The sequence below is a fragment of the Rattus norvegicus genome, chromosome 19 (genome assembly GCF_021556685.1).
Source record: "Rattus norvegicus strain SHRSP/BbbUtx chromosome 19, alternate assembly SHRSP_T2T, whole genome shotgun sequence".
Taxonomy (NCBI): Eukaryota; Metazoa; Chordata; class Mammalia; order Rodentia; family Muridae; genus Rattus; species Rattus norvegicus.
This window is the reverse complement of record NC_141552.1, coordinates 59,880,786-59,907,726: the sequence shown is the minus strand read 5'-3', so window position 1 is coordinate 59,907,726 and position 26,941 is coordinate 59,880,786. Positions and strand designations below refer to the sequence as shown.

Sequence of the window (26,941 nt, the reverse complement as noted above, 5' to 3'; positions counted from 1 at the left end):
AGGCTGTGCCAATTCCCACCATTTCTAAACCGAATTGATGTTTCTGTTCCTTTCCCTACTGCCACCATTTTCTCCTCACTGTCTTAATGCTGGATTCTCGCTTGAAACTGGGAACACAGTTTTCTGTTTTGACGTAGCCTGGCAAGCATCGCTTTCTTGGTTCTGGATCACTCTCCACCTGCGACTGTGGTTAAAAGTTTGTGTCAGTCAGATAAGTCCTTATCATTCCCCTCTGCAGGAGGAGAGGCCAGGGGTCGGATTAAGATATAATTTAGCTTTACTGAGTTCCCAGGAAGGACAGGCCATAACACCACAGGTACCTGGATCCTTCACGGTGCTTGTAGACGGCTGGCTACCCATTTAGAAAGGGCAACAGGTAATCTGCCCACCGTACTGCAAACAGCAAATGCTCAAAGGAGGACGTGGTTTATATTCATTATATATTTGGTTTGGAAAAAAAAAAAGACAAGGTGGACAGACATTTGGAGCATGAGTCCCTTCTGTCCCCTTCCAATTTCAGAACACACTCTCCAGGTTCTGAGAGACTCTCCTATTTTAAAAGGAGAAGCCTTTAGGTACAGAGATGACCGACCATACATACAGGATGGTTTTTAAGAAAGAGATAACTTTTTGGAAAGAGGTAACTGTACCTCTATAGCCTAGCAGTAGTGGGAACTCCTGTTGAGACAATGAAGGAGTCCTTCCTCTCGTCCCTAATGCACCTCTCCTGTTCCCTCTGGGATTCAAAGTCCAGTATGGGCAGGGTCTCACTGGTGGCTGCAGACACTTAAGAGTTGGGTGGACTTTGGGAAATGTTTGTTAATTAACTGATTGACTGGATGGCAGAGCAAGAGGGCTGCGGAGGGAAGGCCATGCCTGGCCCTAAACACTTCGCGGGGTTTAGTGGTGACTGCCACTGACTGTCCTGGCTCTCCATGGAACCTGTGGACCGGCCACTTCCTCTCTCCTCTCCTTGAAAACCCATCCTGGAAGCAAAGGCCCCTCAGCTCCGAGGGACCAGTTCTCCTAAGATTGTGCCCAGTGAGGAGAAGAGTGGGGTACCCCTGTAGTAAGAAGCAGGACTGAAGAGGGGCTCCCTTGCCTTAGACCTGCAGGTTGATACCTGCGCCCTGGCCGCCCCTTCGCAGCCCAGGCAGGTCATTCCGGGTGGGCACCTGGCCGGGTACTCTGGGGGCCTTGCGGCTGCGCGCGCGGCCAGGCTCGGGAACGGTACCCGGGCTCGGCCTTCGGTGGCCGCCGCCCCCTCCGCCCCGGGGGCCGGGCCGGGCTCCCGGGAGGCGGGGACTCGCCCAGTGGCAGCAGCGTCCGGGCGGGCGGCGGGCGCGGGGCGGCTTCCTGCAGGCGGCGCCGGGGCGAGCCGAGCGCTACAGTCACGGGCCTCGGGACACGGGGGCCCGGGCGCTCGGGGGGCCGCGTCCGAGGCTCAGGGCGCCCTGTGCAGCCGTCGGTCGCCCCTGCCCGTGCTCGCGTGTCGCCGCGATTGCCGCGGCCGCCGCCGGTTACGCCAGCCCCGCCGCCGCCCGCTCCGATTCTGCGCACAGGCGGCCCCCAAGCCTGTCATTCTGCAAAAACACAGTTTACTCAACACGCCGCACACACTCGCGCGCACACACACTCACACACAGTCACACACAGACACGCGCGCGCGCACGCAAACACACACACCACACACACACTTATACACACGCACGCACACACGCGCTCACGCGCGCGCGCAACCCGGGCCCCCCGCGCGCACACGCACGGGAGCGCGCGAGCGAGCAAGACGCGCACACCCGGCGAGCCAAGTTCCGCAGCCTGGCATGGCTTCTGGGGACCTTTACGAGGTACGGAGAAGCCGGGGCGCGGGCGGCGCCAGGGAACCGGGCCTGGCCGAGCTGGTGCGAGCGTAGTCCTGAGCCCGCGGGTGGCGGCGCCGGGGATTGAAGGGCGGCTGGGGGACTCGAGGGTGGTGGCGGACCCGAGGGTGGCGGCGGGGACCGGAGGGTGGCGGGGGCCGGGCGCGCCTCCCGCCGCCGCCTCCCGCGGCGCCCGCTCCCTCTTTCTCTTTCTCTCGCGCACACACTCTCTTACTCCATCTACTTTGCGGCCTTGGAGAGGGGAAGGAGGAAGCCGGGCGGAGCCGGGGCGGAGGGAGGGAAGGTAGCGGTCCCGGGGAGGTGCTTGCTCAGCCCCGACGAGCCGCCCCGAGTGTGCAAAAAAAGTACAGGTAAAAAAAAAAATTAAGGAAAAAGAAAAAAAAAAAGTCGCCGGACGTGCGAGGGAATGCGGGGGGCCCGCGCTGCGGACGGCCCAATTTAGGGGTGTCGAGCCCCCGGGAGTGCGCGGGTGTGGGTTGGGTGAGGAGAAGGTGGGTGATCAAAGCGGAGCCTGGCTCCTGGGGAGGGGAATGGAAAGGACAAGAGTGCTGGGGCACGGGGGAGGGGGTGCTCTGGGGACACCACTCTTGCAGTTCCACAGGGGCCACTGAGTGCCCGCCCCCTCCCCCCACCTGCTGCCTAGAGTCCCCCTTCTCTGGGCTCTGAAGCTCTCTTGGCAGGGGCTTGGGAGGTGTCATGCTTCTTAGGGTGAAAGAGGGGCTGCAGAGGGGCCCCTAGGTGGAAGGAAAGCTTGCCTGAAACTTGTATGTGGGTGGTCAGACTTAGCAGAGGACATGGGTGTGAATCCAGTTCCCAGAACTCCTCTGGCACACTAAGGGGAGGTCATACTTGACTCTCTAAGGTCACACAGGTAGTAGTGGGCACTCGATATTTTGAAACAGGCTCAAAATGTTGAAAGAGGGCGTCCATCTGCCATCTTTTGAACAACAGAGAAATACCTGTGGTCTCTGGGGAGAGAGGGCTTAGCTGGCTTTGGGATCACAACAGTTCTTGTGTGGGATTTGGACTACTGGACAAATAAAAAGCCACTACTGATCCCAGGGGGAGGGTGCCATCCAAGAGGTGTTCTTCTCAAGAGAAGGGTCTGAACAAAGAACCAAAGGGACTGGCCACCTTCTACCAGGAGTCCTGCAGATACTGTAAGAAACCAGTGTCAGGGGCCAGCATGGGCTGTCCATCCCTAGCCTCCAGGATGAAGCTGTCACTACAGCTGGCTGTCATCCTTGAGGTCGTTGTCTAAATTTCCATGCAGTCCAGAAACAGTTGAGTTAACATTTTGGGTAAGAGACCGCAGTAGTAATTCATCCACTGTAAGCTAGTTCCCTGGGCCTTCCTGGACAGGCTGGTAGGCATCTCAACTCCCTGTGTATCCAGAACCTTCTGGATGAATCTGGGCTTGGCGGGCCCCAGTGATGGGTTATAAGCCAGCAGGCTCAGGTGGGACCCATTTTTTTTAAATGATATAAGTTATCCCCTCCTTTACTCTATGCCCTTCCTTCTCCTTGTGCTGATGGAGAAGCCAAGGAGGGAGAGAAAACTCGTGAGAAACCAACAGGATGTAGTAACCGGGCCATCCAGACTCATCCATCTTTTTCCAAGATGGCAGAGCCGTCTCCGAAACCAAAAGTTAAAACATAGTGAAGCGAAAACCTTTGCCTGAGTTCCCCGGAAGTACACAACCAGTCCTAGCAGGACACTGGCAGAAAGTGGATGCAGATTAACAACAAAACCAATCCGCTTGAGGTCAGTTTTCTCACCGATGGCGAGTTGTCTCAGAGCCGCTGACACGGCCCGGGTGATGAGTGGTGGCCTTGTTGAGGACATGATGTGGACCTTGTAGGAGATGTCAGTGCTTCGCCCCCCCCCCCCCATTTAAAGTCTGAAACTTCTGGACCTCCTGGGGATAATTTCTTGTTTAATGTTCATCTGAAACCGCCGTTCTTAACCTTGGTAATTATAGTCACCAGATGAGTCTGTGAAGATGGGAGTCTCCACGCAATGGCCTTGAACTACCTCAGCAACTCAAGAGTGCTTATTGAAGTTCAATAGGCAGGGCAATAATAACAATTACTTCCGTGGTGGTAGGTAATTGTATGAGATATAAAATGGTCTTTCCGTGGCTGATTATTTGCACAGCCATTACCAGAAGGGCTAAATTGTATTATGAGAACATAACCAGTGTCAACATTGTCACAGCCCGAGCCTCCATTACGTAACATACACCGGTGGACTTAATTGGTTGTTCAAGTTTAGCTCAAAAAACAAGAAGTGCCAGGGGTGCCTCCGTCCATGTCATTTCTAACTGTAAAATTGCCATGTGCATTAAAAACAGCCTATTGATTAAAAAAAAATAGATCTGGGCATAGTCAGCGCAGTTACTAACCGTAAAAGGAATAAAAAAGATATCTCTTTCTAGAGGATGGTATTCCCTTAATTCAATATTATACCTGGGTGTGCATAGAACGGCTCATCATAACCTTTAGCCAATAAGCCGTATCCGAGTGGGCATGGAGTGATAATCTCTGTAACGTGTATCCCACCTGGGTGCCTGGTGACATTGCCTTCGACGTTTTATGATGAGGATGGTGTTTGGGTGGCAGAGATTCACCGCCCCTTTGGTGATTTTAGACACCTGCTATAAAAAGCAATCATCCCCCAAAGGGCTCTGTTAAGAAGCTGGGTGCCCAACTTTAAAGACACCAGAAAATGAGCTTTTTTACATGACAATGCTCCTTAGTCTTGGTGAGGAGACCCGGGTCCAGAGGAAGTTCTGAAATTTGGATTTGATGGTCACCCGGTTCTATTTCCCTGACAGCAGAGCCCTCTCCCTCTCTGATGCGTTCTAGTTATCATGTATACGAGGGTGATTTTGAATATTGATCTATGGTTTACACCAGTGGTTCCCAACCTTCCCAATGCCACAACCCTTTAATACATTTTCACATGGTGGCACCAACCATAAAATTGTTTTTGTGGCTACTTCATAACTGTAATTTTGCCACTGTTATGAATCAGATATTTATCTGATATGCAGGATATCTGATATGCAGTCCTTGTGAAAGGGCCATTTGACCCTCAAAGTTGAAAACTGCAGGTTAAGAACTATTTTCTTAAGCCAGATATGGCTGGATATAAAATGTAAAAGTCCCTTCACCCCCAGATGTGCTAGAAAACTTATGGGCCATCAGGTCCGTTATACAGTTCTAGGCCGCAAGGGCATGTGTAGACGTGTGTGTGTGTGTGTGTGTGTGTGTGTGTTCCTTGCTTCCTTGTTATGTATGAAAGCAATGTGGAGAAGGATCTTTCCACAATGATCCTTATAGATGTTTACACAATGAATCTGAATCCAGAAGGTCTTAGAGTTTGCCACCCCTGGAGTTCAGTCAGCCATTTGCCAAGATGGTTGGGTGTCAAGAACACATCATCTGTGACACAGTACAAGGAAACCAATTATCTTTTCCCTGCTCTATAACTCCTCACATGTTCACTAACTCATGGCTCTTACCGCTGAACCGAAGACCCAGTCCAGGAGACAGAGCTGGGAGTTACACAGTTTTCGTCCCCAGCTCGTGGTCTCCTGGTGGTAGTAATATCATGCCCTGATTTTGTGTCTGTTGCTGAGATTAATCTACTGGCCAAATCTACTTTCACGAACAGAGACAGTTCCACATTTCACAATCCATCACTGAGAGAAGCCAGCGTAGGATCTCAAAGCAGGAACCTCAAGGCAGGAACTGAAGCAGAGACATGGCGGAATGCTTCCTACAGCTTGATCAGCATCAACCCTTCTTCCTTCTTTAGTGCAGTTACTGACCGCAAAAGAAATAATAAAAGACACCTTAGTCTGCGTTGTAGTATTTCCTTAATTAAATATTATATTTGAGTACACATAAAATAGCTTATTATAGCTTTGAACCAATAAACCATATTTTACGTGGGCTAGGAGTGTTGACCTGCTTTCTTATACAACCAGATATCTTCCCAGGGGAATGGAACCACCCACACTGGGCTTAGCTCTCCCACACTAATTATCAATCAAGAAAATGCCTGGCAGGCTTGCCCACAAACCAGTCTGATGAAGGCAGTCCCTCTACTGAGGTTCCATTTTCCCAGGTGTTTCTAGTTCGTGTGGAGGTTGACAAGATCTACCTGGCACACATCATGACAGGAGGTTACTCACCTATCATGTTCTTTGATGGCTCAGTTTTTTTTTTCTCTAAAAGTGTGTCTGGAGAAGCCAATGGTCTTCCCTGGGAAGGGTTGACAGCATTTGAATGTCCACATGTGGGTTTCCTTGCTGTTGACTGGTGTCTAATACCTCTTGCCCTTGATCAGTTGACGTGAAGGACAAAGTACCTACTTTGCTGGCAAAAAAATGTTCAAAGAGGATGCTTTCTGAGTGGAGCGGCCGAGATGATGGTTATTGAGTTGGTCTTCATAACATCTCTGTGCCAGGCTGTGTTTGTTGATGCTTCCTAAATTTCTATCTCCAAAAAATGGCTGTAAATTGTGTGTGTGTGTGTGTGTGTGTGTGTGTGTGTGTGTGTGTGTGTCCCTCCTTATGTCCAGAGCTGTGTATGTGCAATTTTAGGTATATTTGCACAGTATATATAATAAACATTTTCATTCCAAATAAAAAGCAACAGAACATTTTCCCTTTGTTGAAAGACATTGACTTTAGTTGCAAATGGAATCTACAGTAATGAACACGGGTCTCTCCCCTGTGGCAGACCTGTGGACCCTGTGTTCTCCAAAGTCACACATTAGACGTAGCAGAGCTTGTGAATGAAAACAGTATTGAAGCAGATTATGGAAAATATATGCAACCCAGAGCCCACGGCATCAACTAAGCCCTAAATAAATCGAATAGGAGTATGCTGACTGGTCCCCCAATGAGTCTGTTGGTCTTTCATAGTGTATTGGTAGAGGTGGCAATTCCTTGTTTCTCTGTAGATTGCCCAAGGCATTCCCTTCTGATAAACATGGTTTCTCGACAAATTATCTCTGGTCCATAGCTTAGCTTTCTTCATTCACCTGAGTGGAAAGCAGTATCTTCCGGCCCTTCCATGTGTTTTTTTCTGGCTCCGCCATGCAGTCAGCACGAATATAAAGGTGGTGCCTTTATATGCACTACCACTCATTTTCAATATGGCGACTGAGCACAGTTCCAGCTTTATGCTAGTGTTTCCATCCACTGTTGAGTCTCTTTCCTTGTGAGAGAGCTTGACTGCTTCAAAATATTACCACGTTGAAGAAATGGCCTCTCAACCTATACAACTTCCTAGTGACAATGGTGTCATTTGTCCATTAATCAGTCATATCTGAGGACCTTTTCTGTCAAAGATAGGACTCCTTAAATCTCTGCAAATAATGTCATCCAAGAATGATACCAGTTGAGTTGGAATATTGGGATCTAATGAATATGGACTAGGTATTTGATTCTCCAGTGGGGATCCATCAACTTAATTTAAAGCAGGTTTTTATGCTATTCCTTACTGAATAAGGCTGTTTCAAGCTATGCTTGAAGGGTGATAAAAACTGTCCTTGTAGCTTGACCATTTTAAAAGAACAACTCCATTTAGATGTTGATAGAAGGTCTTACTGTCAGATACAAGCAATCAGCTTTGACATCTCTATTGGAGGGTGAAAGGGGATCTAGTTTGACTGAATTTATAGCACCACCATTTATTTATTTACTTAATTATTTCATATTTATAGACCAACAAATATATGCCTAGTACTAGGGAAATGATGGCAGTGTCTCCTAAAAGTCTATGGTCTAGTGGGAGATAATGTAAGAGAACAGAAGTTCAGTCAGTGGAGAGAGCATGAGTGGAGATGAGGCTTCCAGGAGGATATTGATGGATGTATGAGATCCAGGTTGGGGGACTGAGAGAAAGTCTCACCGAGGAGGTGATGGCCTTCAAAGACTCAAGTAGGAAATGAATGTGACCAAACTTAAACCATTGCCCAATAGTGATTTCAGTGAAATATCAGTTTTCTCCCGAAGCTATCACTTTTTTGATAACCAATTCCCTGTTATTGAGCATCTAGACGTATTCCATTTGTAAGCCATTGTATTCTGCTGTTATGACCACCCACAAACATCACTATTTATACTCTCTTTTTTCCAGAGTAGATTCTGAGAAATGATAGTTTGAAAAATACAGATATTTTTACTACTCTTGATTCATAATCAAGGTCTAACACTGCTGCATGCTGTTTTGGTGACTGGAAGGAGAAATGATGGTGGCTGAGTGGGAGTGAAGAGAAATGGGCAAGATTGGAAGATTTAAAGAGAGTCAGCACAGTTTGCTTGTCAGTCAGGATTGTATGTAGCAGGTGTAACGGAAGTATGCTATAACTTGTGGCTTAAACATGATGCATTCTTTCATATGAAGTAAAGGCTGGTATTGTCCCTCTGTGAGGTTCTCAAAGTGTCAGGTTCCTTTAATTTCTATCCCATCATCCTCAGTTGTGGTGTCTGGTCCTCAAGGTTAGTTCATGATCCAGTCTGATCATAGGACTCTAGCCATCTTTTTCAGAAGAGGAAAAAAGGAAAGACAGAGGGCTGAGTGGAATAATAATCAATTGCAATTATGCTGTCATCTCATTGGCCTGAATACCTAGCTGCAAGGGAGTCCTGGTAGGAAGTACAGTTTTTAGCTGTAATGTCCCTTCTCTTGCTAAAACAAAACTTGCTTAGAGTGCATAGAGATAAATGGATGCAGGAGTTGAGGGATAATCCCAAGGTTTCTGTTAACCCTTTGAGTTCATGCTGGAACCTGGGGAGAAGTTTTGTTTGAAGGAAGTGTAGAAGCAGTGGAAAGGGCAGTGAGTCAGGGCCCATGGAATACCCAAGTGTAGATGCCCATTGCAGCAGGTACTCAAAAGTCAGAGCTCAGAAGTAGTACCTAGCATGGAGACAGATTGAGTACTGGAATAAATATACAAATTGAGTGCCGTTGGTACACAAATCATAGTGAAAACCAAAGAAAAGAACACAAGGCTAAGTAGCAGTTCCATGATGGGAAAATGGTCATTTTAGAGACAGAAAAAAAGTGGCTTTGCCTTGTGTGTAGGAAGAGAAGTGAAAGGAAAACAAAGGGGTTTGCTGTTGTGGAAGTCAGTGGAAGATTTAAGAGAGTGACTGGGAGTGTCCTTGGACTGAGTAACTAAGAAATCATTGGCAGCTGTGGGATGCTGCTGTCCCACTGAGTATGCTGGGAGTGAGAAGGTTTCAGCTTGATGCTGATGTGGGGAATGTAGATGCAGACACATCATTCATAGGCGTCTCTTAAGTGCGACAGGGAGTGCTACTTGCATGAAATGGGAAGAGGGACCAGCCATGTCTGTCCCCCTAGTTCTGTACTTATCTGCTCTGGATGATTTAATGGTTATTGTGTCCAGGTTGATTGATTCATCTTCTTAGATGTGATTTTCCATAAGACCTATGAACCCTTTGATATTCTACTGATGTCTTCAGTAATTAGAAAACGTTTTTAGTTATTTATGTTCACGCACGTGTGCATGGGCGTGTGCACATGAGTGCAGGTGCCACCAGAGTTCAGAAGAGTGTGTTAGAGTTTCTGGAGTTGGAGTGACAAGCAGTTGTGAACCTCTTGAGATGGGTGTTGGGAATCAAACCAAAGCCCCCTGAAAGAAAACTGAATGCTCCTAACCACTGAGAAACCTCTTCAGTCTCATCTTCAGTAATTTTAACAGGAGAAAAGGCTAGGGCTATAATTCAACCAAGAACTCTAATCTCCTGGCTTTGCTCATTTCTTTTTGCAGCTGCTCTCTTCTTCTTGTGTTCTTTCCCCCCTCTTCCTCCTGCCCTTTATTTGTTCTGTTTGGCGACTTTCATTCATACAACAGACTTCCAATCCACAGTTAATACCCTGGGAGCAACCTTCAGTCTACCAATCAAATATCAAAAGTCTGTCACCCACTCTCTTGTTCACAGTGACACTGCCTAGCCAGACCCAATTCTGTAATTCTGTATCTCTCCCCTCTCCTGTGATCAATAGCCAAGTCTATAAAGCTCATCTAAAATAAACCTTCAGATCTGTATTTTCTTCTCATTCCTATTCGCTTCTGTAATCTCCTTCGTTAAGGATGTAATTTATTTTAAAACAATATACTCTTCATAGGTAAAGATACTTAGCACACGAATCATAATTTATAATAACCAATAGACACAGCATTTGCAGCCAATAAAAAAAAAAGTTGAACGTGCATAATACAGCCTTACGGAGCCTTTCTAGTAAGTAAAGTTGGCTCAAGGAAAAGATTTAAGTTGGGGACTTTGAGATGAACTCTTCTTCTTTGCTGCAACAATGTTTGCCAGAGGGGACAGAACAGACAATACTGCTAACAGATGATGATCAGTGTTAGGTGGTAGCTTCCCTGGCTTAAGTTCCCAGGTTTTTGGGGGCCAAACACCAATCTAGGTTTTGCTGTGAAGGTCTTCTGTGGTTATGATTAAAAGTCCCAAATCAGTTGACTTTAAGAAAGGGAGGCCATTGCAGTCAGTGCTTGAGTTAATTGGCTTACATACTTACCTTAACGCTAAACCTAAAGCCTCTAGAAGTGGAAATCCCACCAATGGCCATTAAGTTAACCCATGTCCTAGAGTCCCAGTTGCTCTTCCTGTGGATCTCCTGCCCTGTGGATTGTTTTTTAATTTGCCTCACCAGCTCTGCAATGGGCAATCCAGTTCCTTCCATTAACCTCTTCCTTATGTGCCCAAGTGGCTCTGTTCTCTACTTCCTGCCACTCGATAGTGGTGCACAGCTAGATGAGCCTTTTCACTTTTGATCCTTGGTGACCACCATTATAAATGGAGATAGGTCACTTATATTGCTTCCTCAAATACCTTTCCTCCTCCTCCTCCTCCTCCTCCTCCTCCTCCTCCTCCTCATCACCATCACCATCATCATCATCACCATCATCATCATCTCCTTCCTCCCCTCCTCCTCATCTTCCTCCTCCTCTTCTCCTCCTCCTTTTCTCCTTTCTTTTCTCCTTTTCGCCTCCTCCTCCTCTTCCTCCTCTTCCTCCTCCTCTTCCTCCTCCTCCTTGTCCTCCTCCTCCTCCTCTTCCTCCTCCTCCTTGTCCTCTTCCTCCTCTTCCTCCCCCTCCTTGTCCTCCTCCTCCTCTTCCTCTCCTCCTCCTCCTTCTTCTTCCTTCTCCTCCTCCTCCTCCTCTTCTTCTTCTTCTTCTCTCTCTCTCTCTCTCTCTCTCTCTCTCTCTCTCTCTCTCTCTCTCTCCTCTCTCCCTCTCTCTCCCTCCCTCCCTCCTCTCTCTCTAGGTATGTGTAAGTGTGTGTAGGTATATAAAAGAGAAGGGCAAGCCACAGTCTCAGGAGCTCAGAGTTGAGTGGTCCTGGTATCAGCTAGAGCCCACCAACTTAAATGCTCTATCTCACTGTAGTTACTTGTGCTATGTCTCATGACAGCTTTGGGAGACACCGAAGTTCAGCTCAGGTAGGTCTTGGGTCTGAGAATCAGAGCTGCCTGAGTCAATCCCTTGTCTCAAGAGGCTGCTGAAGGTGGAGATTGTCCGGTAGTCCTTCTCATCCTTATCCACCTGTTCTTGTTTCTTGAGATTACTGTCATCCTCCAATATGGTGCCATTATCCTTAACCTATGGGTAGATGCCTGTATCTCCAGTGGTCACCGCTCCAATGAAAGGCCCCATCACTGACCATGCTGTGTAAAGCAGAAACAGGCTCCTGAGAAGACTCTTCATATAGTACCCAGTGTCTCTTCTAAATCGGTTCCTCTTGACTTCAGCTACCTCACCTCTCCTAGAATCATTGTGTTAACCATACTCAGTTGCTTAATGTTTAACTCAGGGAACTATCAGCATGCACTTCAGGGGCACATCTATGGGGCTGGGACTCAAGGTTACTCACTGCTGGATCAGGATTTCCCCCTACCAAGGAGCCATTGCCTTAGTCTCAGATTCATCAACAGGGAATTTTCCTCCTTGATTTTCGTGTCCTTGACCTTTAGCCTAGTGTTTTTTAAAACCATCTTAGGGGTTTTACTAACAAACCATAGAGATAATACAAATCTACAGTTGAGTTTAATTTTAAAAAATAGCCATTGGTGGCTGGAGAGATGGCTCAGTGGTTAAGTGTACTGGATGAGACCAGGATTCTTAGCACCTGCATGGTGTCTCACAAACATCATGGTAGTTCTAGTGCTAGGGAATCTGATGCCCTCTTCTGGCCTTCATGGTACCAGGTCTGCACGTGGCACACAGATATAAGTGCAGGCGAAATACCCATACTCCTTAAAAAAACTCAGTTACTTGTTGAATAATCCACCAGTTAAAAAATATATGTTAGTTATGTGCCCATAACTATGCAGGACACGGACTCTGTAGTCACGGGTGTCTTTTAAATTCTTCTTTGGAATGTGGTAATTAAAATCCCAAGACCCAGAGTAATCACCAAAATATGTATTTTGAGAGCTTCTGTTTTTGTGTTATTTTAAAGATGAGAGGCAAAGTGGGATCACCGTACAAGTCATACTTATACTATTGGTCAAATCATTATGAAAAAAAAATTGTCAGTGAAAACAAACAAATTCAACATTCGTATATGGTTGTGGTCTGCTCTGCCCCACAGTTTTCAGTGGTGAAAAACAGAGTTGGGTCAATTTCTTTTTCTTGCTTTCTCTTTTCTTCTTGTGACTGGAACTTAAAATATTATGTTTATTTTTGCTGTCTTTGGGCATATATTCAAACTTCTAGTAAATATACTTTTCTTTTTAGAGCAACAACACACACACACACACACACACACACACACACACACACACACACACACACACTGTGATCAAAATAGTTCCTATCCATGTCTTCTCATGTAAAGTTGTATGGGAAATAGACTCTAGCACACTCCAGTCACATGTCACTCAAGGCAGAGGTGGTGGTTGGTGTATGTTCTAGTGTGTAATAATTGTTTGATAACAAGGGGACATGTTAAACTTTTGTGCTGTGTTGTTGGGGTATATTGACACATCTAAGACTTTCCGTCTTGATTATTTGAGAGAAGGAAGGGATGGGAACTATGGTTAGGTGTTATAAGTCCAGCCTTGAAACAGACAAACACACAAAGAGATTTCCATTCTCAGAGACTCGTGGTTCAATGGAAACGAACCATACAGTGAGATTGCAAGATCACATGGCCAAACCGACCCAAACTAAACATAACTGGATACCACTTAGCCAACTAATTTTCATAGAAGACCCAAGGTCATTCTCTTAACGCATCAGCAAACAAGTCACAGGAAGTAGTTGATGAACCAAAGGCTGTTTCAGGAGGATGGGTTAACATATTTTGGGGTTTTACTAAAAGCATTTGCTCTTATACCAGAATTTACTGCTTGCCTCAGCCTTATGGTAAGAAAGCCAAGTAGTCAGTTAATCTAAGAAAAGACATCTACACCAAAATGTGTTCATCTTGATTGAGAAAAGGGCTCTATGATTGAATCCTACTATTTCCTGTAGGCAGCAGGCTCAGTGAGAGAGAGAGAGAGAGAGAGAGAGAATGACTATGTCCAGATCATTTGTGTTTGTAGCCCCAGCTTGTGGGACTTCGCTAGTTACATGGTACCCTTAAGTAACCACTCAACGAACGTGGAGTGAATTGAAAATATCGGAAGTCCACGCTTGCAGCCTTCCTTTCTGCCTGCCTTCCCTTACCTGTGTATAACACACTCGTCCCTCTCCTGAGAAGAGTCCTTGAGATGTTCCTGGTGATTGAGATTACCAGTCTGCCTGCCACTGGACCTTGAATACACTTATTAGATAGCAGAAGACCCCCATGGTAAATCAAGGCACCATTCACCAGTGTGGTTAACGACTGGATAGGGAGCAGCCAGTCTCCGTTAACTGCATATGACAGGGCTGCTTCATAGCAGGCACACACAAAGCCACCCTTGGCATCTCTGCCTTTATCCTGAAGCCTCTGTGGCTTGGTACAATTAGATACACACCATCCATTTTACATCCATGGGGTTGCCTGGAGAGAAACCGGCGTAGACACTCGTATCTAGTTGGTATCTAGAAGACTGTTCTCTGGAGATAAGCCTGGAAGGATGTTGGGGAGATGAGACCAGACAGATCACCATCTACAGCAAGGTGGCAGCTAAGTACTTCTTAGTAAATGTCAAGGTACTCTTCAGAAACATCTTCCCGGTGGTTTAAGGGGGTGGAGCTCTTGAACCCCTGTGCCAGCCATTCCGTACTGAAGGTTGTTGCTCTGTAGGATATAGGGCAGGCAGCTCGTTTGAGTGACATCTGTGTGGTTTTGGCAGCAGAGAGCCTCCTTGCATCTGTGAGATGGGTTATCCCTCTCTAAAGAAGACCTGGGCTGGGTGTCCCAGCCTTGGATTGACACCTTGAATTGAGGCCATCTCTTGCTGTTCATGGATGGGCAAGTATTTCTTTTCTGGGTCCCTTTGGATTCATATCTGCTGTACTGATGCCTCTCTTTTTTTTCTTTTTTTTTCTTTCTTTTTTTTTTTTCAGAGCTGGGGACCGAACCCAGGGCCTTGCGCTTGGTAGGCAAGCGCTCTACCACTGAGCTAAATCCCCAACCCCTGATGCCTCTCTTGAGGACAGGATTTGCCATTTGCTACCTTCCTGGGACCCAGACCTGTATGAGTACTGACAAGTTGGCCGTGTGTCAAGCTTGTGATCAGGATTCCCTGAACTGATCACGTGATAATCTCTCAACACACTCAGGGAGACATGTAACAGGGTACCCCTTCTCTTGAGTACCCCAGCTCATTCTTGGAGCATCTTCCACTGCCTGGTTGCCTCTGTGTCCTTGTTTCCTGCCACCTGTACCTTAAACCTGGTAGTTTTCAAGGTAGTAGCCAGTCCCAGGCTTTTTCTGACCTCTTGAAGTCTCTACCTTTTTCCTGGATAATTCTTCTGAGCTCTAGAACAAACTATCCATCAAACTATCCTTTAAACTCAATAGTCATAAACTTAGAATCTTCCTTCTAGCCCCCATCTGTTCATTCTCCAACCAGAAATGTGGTCTCTTTTGTTTTCCTCAGACAGTGTCTGCTCTGTTGAGTCGGCAGCCTGTGTATTTCTGGAATCCATCTTTTGTCTTCTTTTTCATTCCCATCACCGTAGTGCAGGGGATGCCTCCCATCGCTTGAGTCATCCTGGCACCTCTCAGGTGTTCACGCCAGATTTTCTCTGGGGTGCCCTCTCAGGGATCTGGAAAAAAAAACCCTCCTGTTCTGCCATCTTCTGACAGAGTATCTTTAGGAGGTATGTAAGCTCTGTGTGGCTTAGTCTCCTCTCCTGCTGTTTCTCTGTGTGCAGCGTGTCCGACTCCGAGACTATTTGCCCCTCTTGACTGTCCCATGATCCATGAATTCCCTCCTCCATCAGTCTTCTAGATGAAGGACCAGCCTCATCCCTGCTAGCTTAGTTTCAACTCCTCCTGGTTTCTGCTTAGATGCCACACTTGGCAAAGCCTTTTAGCCTAGGATGCCAGGGGAGCTAAGCCTGGCCCTGAGTCTTAGTGAATTCTCTTAATGATGACAAATAAGGCTAGATCTGTCTGTCCCTGTGGTGACACTACAGCCCTGGACATTAGGACACCTGAGATCTTCCTGGAATTTAAACACATGTCGAAAGTCAGACTATGTAATGGAACTTAGGGCTTTATGCTTCCTCTTTGGGTTCCTACAGGGTTCACTCTTTTGGCATTCTAGAACTTGCTTGCATATACTATAAATGCTTATAGTCTACTTATTTCCAAAAATCTCTCATCATTTGGCACGGGACAATACTCAAAAATATCCACTCAATGGCAAAATTTGCATGCACAGGTCTATCATGTGTGTGAGAGTTGAACTTGTCTCAGATGTCCCTATAGCCTTCTTGGCATGGGGCTGAAGAGAATGCCCGAGCTTTTATACTCCTTCACTCCTCTTCTGCGTCCTTGTTGGTTGGTGATTGGCCACATCATTTTCCTATAAGTCAAACTCAACTGGAGTGTTGTAGTCTCAGTAAGACAGCGGAGTCCTGATTTCAGAGGATTGCTAAGTTTCGGAGCTGGACAGGCGTTTCAAAGTCAAGTTTTGTCTTTTGTGGACATCTTTAGCAGGTGATAAAAGGTGAGAGCCCCTTTGACTGTTGAAGGAGATGTAACTCCTAGCTGCTTGCCTTGTGGCTTCTGCATATGCTGCACATGAGGAGGAAGCAGATTCTTCCCGTGTTCCTCTGGAGAATGTCCTGGAACGTTTGGACAGCATTATATTCTCAGGCAAGATTTAATGAAGGAGTCCAGGGCAGCGTAGCATGGGTTTGTGTCCTGGGGAAGTCTCTTAGTGATGATGATTGAGGTTGGGACCTTTTCTCATGGCTGATGTCACAGGCCTTGACATTATGGGGAACCCTGAGAGCTGAATTTTCCTGGAAATCCCAGTTCATGTGTCAACGGTTGGAAGTGAGACAAGGTAACAGTACCAAAAATTCATGCTGTCATAAGGAGAAAAGGGGGAGGGTTTGACGGTCTTGATATTTACACCACTTGATTCACTCATGTGACTTACAACCAAAACCTTGTCTCTTCTGAAGAAGAAGATACACATGGAGACTGTGATCAGACTTTGTGGTTAATAAATAGAGGAAGGGAGACATAGAGCTGTTGTCTTTAGAGTGTGTGTGTGGCTTTCTTCAAACAGTAGACCCAGCTTTTTGAGCAGATGCATGCTTTTGTTGCTGGGTGGCTCATCCAGCCATTTTCTCGTCTTCTGAATTAAACATGGCAGAGATGGAGAAGTCTGGCACCCTGAGGCATTTCTTCACTGTGTTGCATTAGTGTTATTCTTCCAATGTTTGGTGGAATGCACCAGGGAAGCCACCTGGCCCTGAGCTTCTCTTTGTTGGGAAGTTTTACTGACTAATGTAATTCCTTTACATGTTTGAAGTTGTGCTGGCTATTTTTATATCTACTTAGCATAAGCTAGGGGTAGGAGGCTCAACTGAGAAACTGCCTCTATAAGATTAGGCTATATGCAAGCCTGTCAGGCATTTTCTTAATTAAGTGATTGATGGGGCATAGAACAGCCCATTATGAATGGTGCCATTCCCTGGACTGCTGGTCTTGCATTCTACAGAATGCAGACTGAGCAAGCCATGGGGAGCAAGCCAATATGTAGCACTCCTTCGCGGCCTCTGCATCAGATCCTGCCTCCAGGTTCCAGTCTTGGCTTTCTCCAATGATGAACAGTGATGCAGAAGTGTAAGCCAAATAAACCCTTTCCTCCAGAGTTACTTTGGTCATGGTGCTTCATTATAACAATACTAACCTTAACTAGGACAGAAATTGGTACCAGGAGTGGGGATTGCCATGACAGACCTGACCATGTTGTTTCTGGAGGACTGTAGAGGATTTTGGAACTTTAGGTGAGAAAAGACACTGAGTGTTCAGTGCTTGGTAAGCTGCTCTGTGGGAGCTTAGAACTGAAGCATGCTGAGAGATGTTGGAAGCCTTCCTTGAGAAGTTTCAGAGGGAAGTTTGAGAGTCCCTCAGTGACTCTATTGGGGCCATTTATTGTTTTGGGTTAAGAATTTGTGGTTTTGGTTAGCTGAGGTGGAAGAATCAGTTGTGATTAACAAGATACCAGAATTACTGAAGTAAAACCTTTGCTTTACTGCGACAGTTGATGCTCGTTAACTTGAGACACGAAATAAGTGGTGACTAATAAAAGATCAGCAGTACCACTAAGGTGAAATCTTCAGGGAAGTCTTTCCGTAGAGTCAGTACATGCAAGCCGTGTTCAGAGGTAGCCAAGGTTGTACCTTGTGCTGTTAGCTAAACTTGACAATGCAAGAGTTACTTAGGTGGTACTGTTTTTGAAGGCATGGGGGAGTAATGGAAGGCAGTTGAGGCTTGTCACTGTGTGGCAGGGCTGGAGTCCACAAAGAGAGTTTAGGAGAGGCTCTTCGTAAAAGACTTTGGTTCCAGCAAAATGCTCCAGTATTTTGGTAATGCCAGTATCGTGGGATGAACACCAAGAATAGTGGCAGGTGTGGAGTGGAGCTTTGCTAAGCCTAGAAGACATACTTGTGTGGGCTGCAGAGTGTGGAGCTAGAGAAGTGACCTCAAGACCTTTGGAGGAGCCCATATGATCATGAGTAGATCATAGATTCTAGACATTGAGTTGTTTCACTGTTGGAATTTGGTTTTGCTTTGTTCAGATTGTGGCTATGACCTGATTCTTCCCTCGAAGTGAGAAAGTATCTGTTTTTGGTTTTATGGAGCCCACAGTTGAGAGACTGAATTTTATAAAGAGATCTTAGGCTCAACATGGTATTTTGAATTTTTAAGTAAACCAATTTTTTTTTTTTTGGTTCTTTTTTTCGGAGCTGAGGACCGAACCCAGGGCCTTGCGCTTCCTAGGTAAGCGCTCTACCACTGAGCTAAATCCCCAGCCCTGTAAACCGAATTTTAAACTGAACTGCAAAGACTGTGGGACCTGTTACGTTTATAAAATGTTTTGTTTTGTGATATTTATAGGGATGTTTGATCTTGGGGATGAACTAGAAAGGAAAGGTTGTGGATTAATGGAGATGTATTTGTGTGTCGGGTTGACGAGGGATCATTTGTGCTGCCTAGTTTTATATTAACTTAACACAAGCTAGAGTCATAAAATGCTTCCATAAGATTGGGCTACAGGCAGTCCTGTAGGGCGTTTTCTTAATTAATGATTGGTAGGGAGGGTCCCATCCTGTGGATGCTGCGATCCCTGGGATGGCAGTCCTGAGTTCTATATGAAAACAGGTTGAGCAAGCCACAGGGAGCAAGCAGTAAGCAGCATTTCTCCATGGCCTCTGCATCAGCTCAAGCCTCTAGATTCCTGCCCTGTTTGAGTTTCTGTCCCAACATCCTTCATCGATGAACAGTGATGTGGAAGCATGATCCAAACCAACGCTTTCCTTCAAAGCTGCTTGGTCATAGTGTTTCATTGTGACAACAATAGTGACCCTAACTAGGACAGGAGTCCGATATAATTTTCTACTCTTATTCCCTTTAAAATCACGTTTGATCATGGGAGTATTTCTTGTGCTTCATGCAAGCCATTGGTGTGCAGTTATTCAAAGTATTTTTTAAAAAAGACACACTTCACTTATTTTTCTCTTTGAGATTCTAATTGTACCATTTCCCCCTTCCTTTTCCTCCTTTCAAGCACCTCCACATCCATCTCCTTGCTCTCTTGAGTTTTTCACTAATTGTTGTTACATGCATACTTGTTTACGTAGATACAGATATATTCCTAAGTCTAACTTGCTCAGTTTGCATAACGTTACCTGTATGTATGTTTCCAGGGAAACCACTTGGTATTGGATAACCAGCTGTTGTGTTCTTCCCCGGAGAAGACTCTTTCTCCCAATCCCAGCATGCCTTAGTTACCCATAGTTCCTTTTGTAGGGTGGAGGTCTTCTTTGGCACATCTATTGTTGTTGTTCAGTTCCTGCTTAGACAGTCATGTTAGTGAGTCTTCATGGGTGTCATTTCTGATATCACTAGGGGATATACTCTCACAGAAAACTCCCTGATCCTCAGGCACATGCAATCTTTTTTTCCCTCTCTTCCTCAATGTACTCTGAGCCTCAGGAATTGTTTTGTAGATGGATTTGCATTGGAACCGAATCCCACGGCTCTTGAGTTTTGATGGGTTATGGTTTTCTGTAATGGTCTCTCTCTCTGTTGCAAAGAGAAGTCTCCTTGGTGAGGCAAAAGGACTGGCGTAGTCAGTCCTTTGACAGATGACTATGACAGATCCCATAAGAGAAGCCATTATTTGGATCTGACTTACAGGTTTGGAGGTTCAGTCCATTAGTAGCACGGCAGGGAGCATGACAAAACATGACAGGACAGACAGCTATGGTGCTGGAGAAGTAGCTGAGTCCTCTGTTAGGATCTACAGGCCACAGGGAGAGACACACTGGACCTGGTTTGAGCATTTGAAACCGAAAAGTCACACATTTCCTCCAACATGGCCACACCCACTCACTCCAACCAAGCCATACCTTCTCAAGTAGTGCCACACTCCGATGTCTCAGTATTCAAATATATGAGCCTATGGGAGCCATTCTTATTCAAACCACCACAAATACCAATGTTTAGAATGAGTTGGGGATTGTGCCCGTTTAATAAGGAGGTTCTCCTCCAGGATCCATGACTCCACCAGCCTTGGGTGTTGGCTAGGTTTCCAGGACCAGGCATGGTCTCCCTCTTGTTGAACACGTCTTAAGTCTGTTTAGAGAGCTGTTGGTTACTATCCCAGGTATGCATGCTTTTACCTGCACTGTGCCATGCTGGTCCTTATTGTGACTCACAGACAATATATCTTTGTAGGCCTGCTGGTCACTCCCCTTATTTGGAAGCTTTCTTGGTGCCTTCGGCTACCGTGGAAGCTACCAGACCTCAGGGAGGATGAATTCAGGTGTTCCAGCCCAGGGGCCTCTGGGCCCTCTGTCTGAAGTACTTGTTCTCTTCAGCAATCGGGATTTACTTTCTACCTCTAGGGCCAACCTAGTTCGTCTCAATAGCCTGTGATGGTTTGGGAGTCTCTTGGACAGCCCCGACCAACACTTCAAATGAGGGCTCTATATGCACAGCCTTGGCATTTTTGTTAGATTGTCTTTGGCGCTTGGAGTGAGCATTGTGAACCCAGATGAGAATATCTCATTTAAACTACATATGTATATTTATACATAGAATTATGTGTACTGTAGTTTTTTAAGGTAGGTAGGTACCTATTAATTTTTATGACGATTTCAGACCCCCTTCCTCTTATTTTACCCTCCTCTCTTCTTTTTCTTTATCTCCCTCCCCTATTCTAATTGGACCCCCCCACTTTCCCAATCAGATTATTTGTACCCAGCTAATTCTCTCTCCAGTGTCCCCCTCCTCCGTGCCACAGGGAGGGAGAGCAATAGCCCTACTCCACCTCCTGCTTTGTACAGTTACTCCAGGATGTGTACTCATACCTGAAGATTTTAAACTCGGAGCCTCCAGGAGCCAAAGAGAACATACGATGTTTGTCTTTCTGGGACTAGGCTGCCTCACTTGGTACCATCTTCTCTAGTTCCAGCCATTTGCCTGCACGGTTCACGATTTCCTTTCCCCCCTTAGAGCTGAATGGCTCCCACGGACATGCAGTAGACACACACTCCGCATTTTCATATCCATTGGCTTAAGGACATTTAGTCTGTTTCTGATTCCTAGCTGCTGTGAATAGAGCGGCCATAAACGTGATGGAGAGAGCATCCCTCGAGCAGGATGCTGAGTCCTTTGGGTGGTATATCTGGGCCCTACCATCGATTTACTGTTAGCGTTTTGAGGATTCAAACACTGGTTTCTATAGTGACTGTACCGGTTTGCAGTCCCACCAGCAGCCCATGAGAATTCCCTTCCCCCAACAGCCTCCCCAGCATTTGTTGTTCGTTGCTTTGCTGGCCTTTGCCACTCTGGCTGCTGTAAGAGGAAACCTCAGGGTTGTATGTATTTGCATTTCCCTGATTGCTGTGGAAGGACGAATTGCTTCTGAGATGCTTCCTACCATCTTCGATTGTTGGTTTTGAGAATTCTTTGTTCAGGTCCTGGGGCCATTGTTCGAATGAGTCGCTGTCTGTCTTCTTTTAGTTCTTTATGCATTCTGGATGTCAGTCCTCCATCAGATGCGTAGCCGTAAAAGATGCTCTCCCATTCTGTGGACTTCATTTTCGTTTGGTTGGATTGTTAATTAACTAATTAATCGAGCTGCAGTTTTAGTTTCGTGAAGTCTCGCTTGCTAATTGTTGGCCTTAATTGTTGGGGTCAAATGGAGCCCCAGTTAGAAAGCTTCCTACACGTCCATCATGTAGGGTGCTGACCATGTCTTCTAGCAGTTTCAGTGTTTCAGGTTTAAGGGTTTAATGGTCTCCCATCCACTTGAAGTTCGTTTTTGTGCAAGGCGATAAGACACTGAGGTGATTTCCTTCTTCTGTTCTTGGACATCCAGTTGCTCCAGCACATTTGCTGAAGGAGTTTTGTTTATTTTATTTTGCTTAGGTTTTTGGCATTTTTGTCAAATACTCAGTGGCTGAAGCTATGTAAAGTAATATTTGAGTCTTTGAATTTGTTCCATTGGTCTGCATGTCCACTACCACATTGTTTTTATTACTAGGGCCCTTGAGACCTCTTAAGCCCTTGAATGGTGACCCCTTCACCCCAGCACTGTTCTTGTCAGGATTGTTTTGGCTATCCAGAGTCTTTAGTGGTTTCATATGAACTTCACATCTATCTATCTATCTATCTATCTATCTATCTATCTATCTATCTATCTATCTATCTATATTATTTCTGCAAAGAATGAGATGGGATTTTGAGTAGGATTGCATTGAATTTTTGAGTATCTTTTGGTAAAGTGGCTATTCATAATATTAATTCTATCAGTCCATGAACATGGGATGCTTTTGCATTTTCTAGTGTCTCTATGTTTTTCTTCAGAGGTTTAAAGTTTTCCTTGTAGAGGCCCTTCACTTCTTTGGTTAGGCTAATTCCTAGATACTTTTTTTTCCCTTTGAGGCTATTGCGAATGTGTGTCCATGATCTGTTCCTGCTGTTGGTGTGTAGAAAAACTATTGATTTGTACAAGTCGATTTTGTAACCCGCCACATCACTGAATTTATTATTTCTGGAAGTTTTCTGGTAGAATTTATAGGGCCTTTAATGTATACTATAATATCATCTGCTAAAGGTTTTTCGTTCTACCTACTACTTGGGGCAGAGCATTGAAAAAGGCTACGTCTAGTGGATATCCCTGCCTCATTCCCGACTGGAGTGGTAATGCTTCAAGCTTTTGCCATTTTGGATGATGCTGGCTGTGGATCTTTCATGTATAGATTTTATTATGTTAAGGTGTATCCCCTCTAGTCCTACATTCTCTATAAGTTCTATCCTGAAAGCATGCTGGATTTTGTCAAAGGCTTTTTCTGTGTCTCTTGAGATGATCATGTGCTTTTTTTTTGTCTTTAAGTCTATGTTGTTCATTACATTTATTTGACTTGCATGTGTTGACCCATTCGTGCATTTTAGGTATAAACCCAGCTTGGTCATGGTGGATAATCTTTTTGTTGTATATTTCTACGTTGTTTGCAACTATTTTATTGAAGATTTGTGGCTATTTTCATCAGAATACTGACCTTTCTTTGTTTGCCTGCCTCCCTCCCTCCCTCCCTCCCTCCCTTCCTTTCTTCCTTTCTTTCTTTCCTTCTTTCTTTCAGTTAGTTGGGCCAAAGATCTGTTGATTTTATCTTCTTAAAGAATCAGCTCTTAAATCCACTGATTTCTTTGAATTGTTTTCTTTGTTTCAATTTCGTCGATTCCCATATAATATTATTCCTCGCCCCTGCTAAATTTGGACTTGGTTTGGTCTTATTTTTCCAACTTTTTGAGTTGTATCGTTAGGCCATTTATTGTGATCTTTCTGGTTCTTAAAATGTAGGCTCCAACAACTGTAAACGTTCTTCTTAGGATTGCCCTTAGTGTGTCTCCAAGGTTTTGTTGTGATATGTTTTTGTTTTCATTTAGTTACAGGAAAAACTGGAAATTTCTCTCTTGATTTCTTCTTTGATCCACTCATTATTTAGCAGTGGTTGTTTCATCTCCAAGATTTTGCATATCTACTAGAGTTTTTTTTTTTCTATCAAATTTTAGTCTCATTGCAATGTGGTCAGACAAGAACAAGGAGTTACTATATTTTTGAATTTGCAAAAACTCATTTCATGTCTCAGGATGTGTTCTACTATAGAAGAGCTTCCAGTGCTGCTGAGCAGAGTATGTTTTTATGGTATTTGGGTTGAATATTCTATAGATAAGTTAAGTGCATATGTTAAGTGTATGATGTCAATATACTATGCTGTTTCTCTGTTTATGTTTTGTCCAGATGGCCTGTCTAATGGAAAATGTTGAGTATTGAAATCACGTACTATTCATGGATTGATGTAGTGCACATCTTTAATCAAGTACTACATATTTTATGAAATTGGGTGCACTAGAGTTTGGTGAATATATGTTTAGGTAGTAATTTTATTTTATTTTTTTTTTTGGTTAACTGTTTGCTAGTTTACAATGGGATGTCCTGCTTTATCTCTTCTGGTTAGTTTTGATTTGACTTGAATTATAGTTTATCAGATAGTAGATAGTGACTCCTGCCTACTTCGTGCTTGCCTTTTCTTAGAGTACCTTTGGCCACCCTTTTACTCTAAGGCAGTGGCTATCTTTGAAGCTAAGGATTGTTTCTTTTATACAACACAACGTTGGAATTTATTTCTTGACCCATTCAGTCAGCTGATATCTTTTGCTTGGAGAATTGAGGTCCTTGATATTTAAAGTTACCATTTAAATGTGTGATTTAATGGCAGTCACCATGTTGTTGAGTTTTGCTGTTGTGTTCTAAGTGGTACTTTATGTTTTCATAATTATGGCTTTGTATTTCTTTCTACAGTCTCTCCGTTGTGCTCATTTCTCTCTTCAGTTCAAAATGCTGCTTACTGTACTTTCTTTTTATTTGTTTGGTTGGGTATAAAAATTTTAGGCTGAAAAGTCTATTCTGGAAAGTTCTCTTTTCTCTTTTCATCATGACAGATAGTTTTGCTAGGTATATTAGTCTAAGCCGGCTGGCATAGTCTTCTTGGTCTACTGGCTTTCAAAACTTTCATCAAGAAGTCAGCTATTTTTCTGGTGTGTTGTTTTTCATATGTGACGAGTTTTTTCTCTCGAAGCTCTTCATACACTTTCTCTGTTATTTATACTTAGTGTTTTAGCTGTGGGTATTTTCTTCTATGATCTTTTTTATTTTGTGCTCTTTCTGTCTCTCTCTCATGTGTGTGTGTGTGTGTGTGTGTGTGTGTGTGTGTGTGTGTGTGTGTGTATGTTGAGACTTTCCTCAGTCTGGGAATACCACATTAGGTATTTCATGAATTTGAGTTATTTTATTTTTAAAAGTAATATTGTTCGTACGTGTCTCTGCATAGATACATATTCATGTGTGAGGACGGTGTCTGCAGAGTCTAAAAGAGAAGGCAAGATACTTTAGAGCTGGAAGTGTGGGTCATGATGAGCTGACACAGCTGGTGGGACCCAAATGAGTCCTCTGCAAGAGCAGCGTGTACTTCAGCCACCGAGCCATCTCCCCCGTCCCTATAGTGCTTTCTCAAGATTACTTTCATTTTTGTTCAGTTTCTGGTAATTTCCCCTTTTTCAGCCATTTGAATCCTGTTTCCTCAGTGTTTTAGCTAAAAGTCTGTTAATTTTGTTCATTTCTTCAAAGAACCAACTCTTTCTTTCCTTCCATTTTCCTATCCTCACTTCCGTCTCCAGTCCTCGTAATTTTCACGTGTCTGCAGGCTCCGGGTTTACTTTTTGTGGTTACTGAGAGTTTACAGTTGGTGACTGATTTGTGACTTTTGTTCTTCCCGTGCTTGTGTTTATACCTCTGAACCTTCCTTCTCAACCTGCTGTTACTGCGTCCCTCTCAGTTCTACAGTCTCATTATTTTACATTTTTACTTTCATTCATTTCAAGATACTTTTGATTTTCTTTCTCTAACCCCTGGTAACCCCTTGGTTATTGAAGAGAAGGGTGCTTGATTTCCATATTTTTTGAGCCATGTAATTTTCTGTTAAGCTTACTGCTTATCCCATGGTGGCCAGAAAACATGCTTTGTGTGCTTTCAATTCTTCAGTTTTAAAATATGAATATCTTATTTACCGTTTGGAGGCATCGGACATGTCTACAGTGTTTTCTTTTTCTTTTATAAACTTTTTTCCATTCCTAACTATTGCTCTCCAATTCCTCCCAGGAACCTGCCAACTCATCTCCCCTTTGACGTTGTGTCCTTTTAAATTATTAGTGTTATTAATAGCCCAGAGTCCAATTAATGCTGAGCATGGAAAGGGTGTGGTGCCATCCACTGAGGTATGTGCAACCTATCAGCGGCTGCATCACTGAAGAAAGGCATCCCTCTCCCTCAATAGTCACCAACTGTCTATAGCTTCTCAGGAAGCCGAGGTGCCCTCTCAGTCCAGGCTGCCATTTTGACTGGCTCGATCTTGCGCAGGTCTTATGCAGGTTACGGCTGCTGCTGTGAATAGAAGTGTGTACCAGCCATACTATCTCAGGAAGTCAGCCTTTCACGGCTCACGCCGCCATCCCCTCTTCTGCACACTCACTGCCTACAGTTGATCCTAAGGCCTTAGAGGAGGCTAAGCTGATGACTCAGAGCAGCTGGACATGCCCATTCACTTGTTCTCCGCCCTTTGAACAGTTCTGAGTCCTTGGCCGCTGTTGACTGCCAAAGGAGGCTTCTTTGGCGAATATATATGGAGCACCACGGATCTTTACGATAAATACATGCTTGTTTTTCAGCTGAAAAAAAATAATGAAGTTTGGTTTGTGGCCCAGCACGTGGTCGGCTTATCTTGGCGAACATACCGTATGCACTTGAGAAGAGCTTACATTTTGCATTACTGGGTGAAAGGGTATAGATTGGTGACCTACTTGGTTTCTGGTTTCTCATGTCATCTGATTCCTTAATTTGCATATGTGCCCTGTCCTTTATTGATTGTGGGATAGTCAAGTCTCCGTTGCAGAACTGCTTCTCTCCTTCAAGTTTGGTTTGTGTACTGTGTGGACACTGTTGTTAGATCCATCGATGACTACTATGTATTCTTGGAGGATCAAACACGTTCATCCTTAGGTTTCTTTAGCCATGTGAATCTGGATGTCGGTGAAAAACCTCCCTGATTTCTTTACCCACAAACAAATCCAGCAATGGATCCAGCGTCTTCTGTGGACTGGCCCTTGCTTTTTTGTTTTCTCACTTAGATATGTGCTGTGTAATGATTCCTGTTCAACTTCGCTTTGCTACTCTTTCTGATTCTGTGCCCTGTACTATATGCTAGCACCTTATTTCTGAAGTGTGACCTAGTTGGCACAGAGG

The 26,941-nt window shown here is 44.7% G+C and overlaps 1 protein-coding gene across 1 annotated transcript in view; it reads left to right on the top strand.

Moving 5' to 3' along the window:
- The first annotated feature begins 1,784 nt into the window (after positions 1-1,784).
- Cdyl2 (chromodomain Y-like 2) overlaps positions 1,785-26,941 on the top strand; it is a 191,422-nt gene continuing 166,265 nt past the window's right edge. The window contains 1 exon segment of the mRNA NM_001106189.3: positions 1,785-1,847. Within this exon segment, the coding sequence (NP_001099659.2) occupies positions 1,824-1,847 (24 nt within the window). The 5' untranslated portion in view covers positions 1,785-1,823.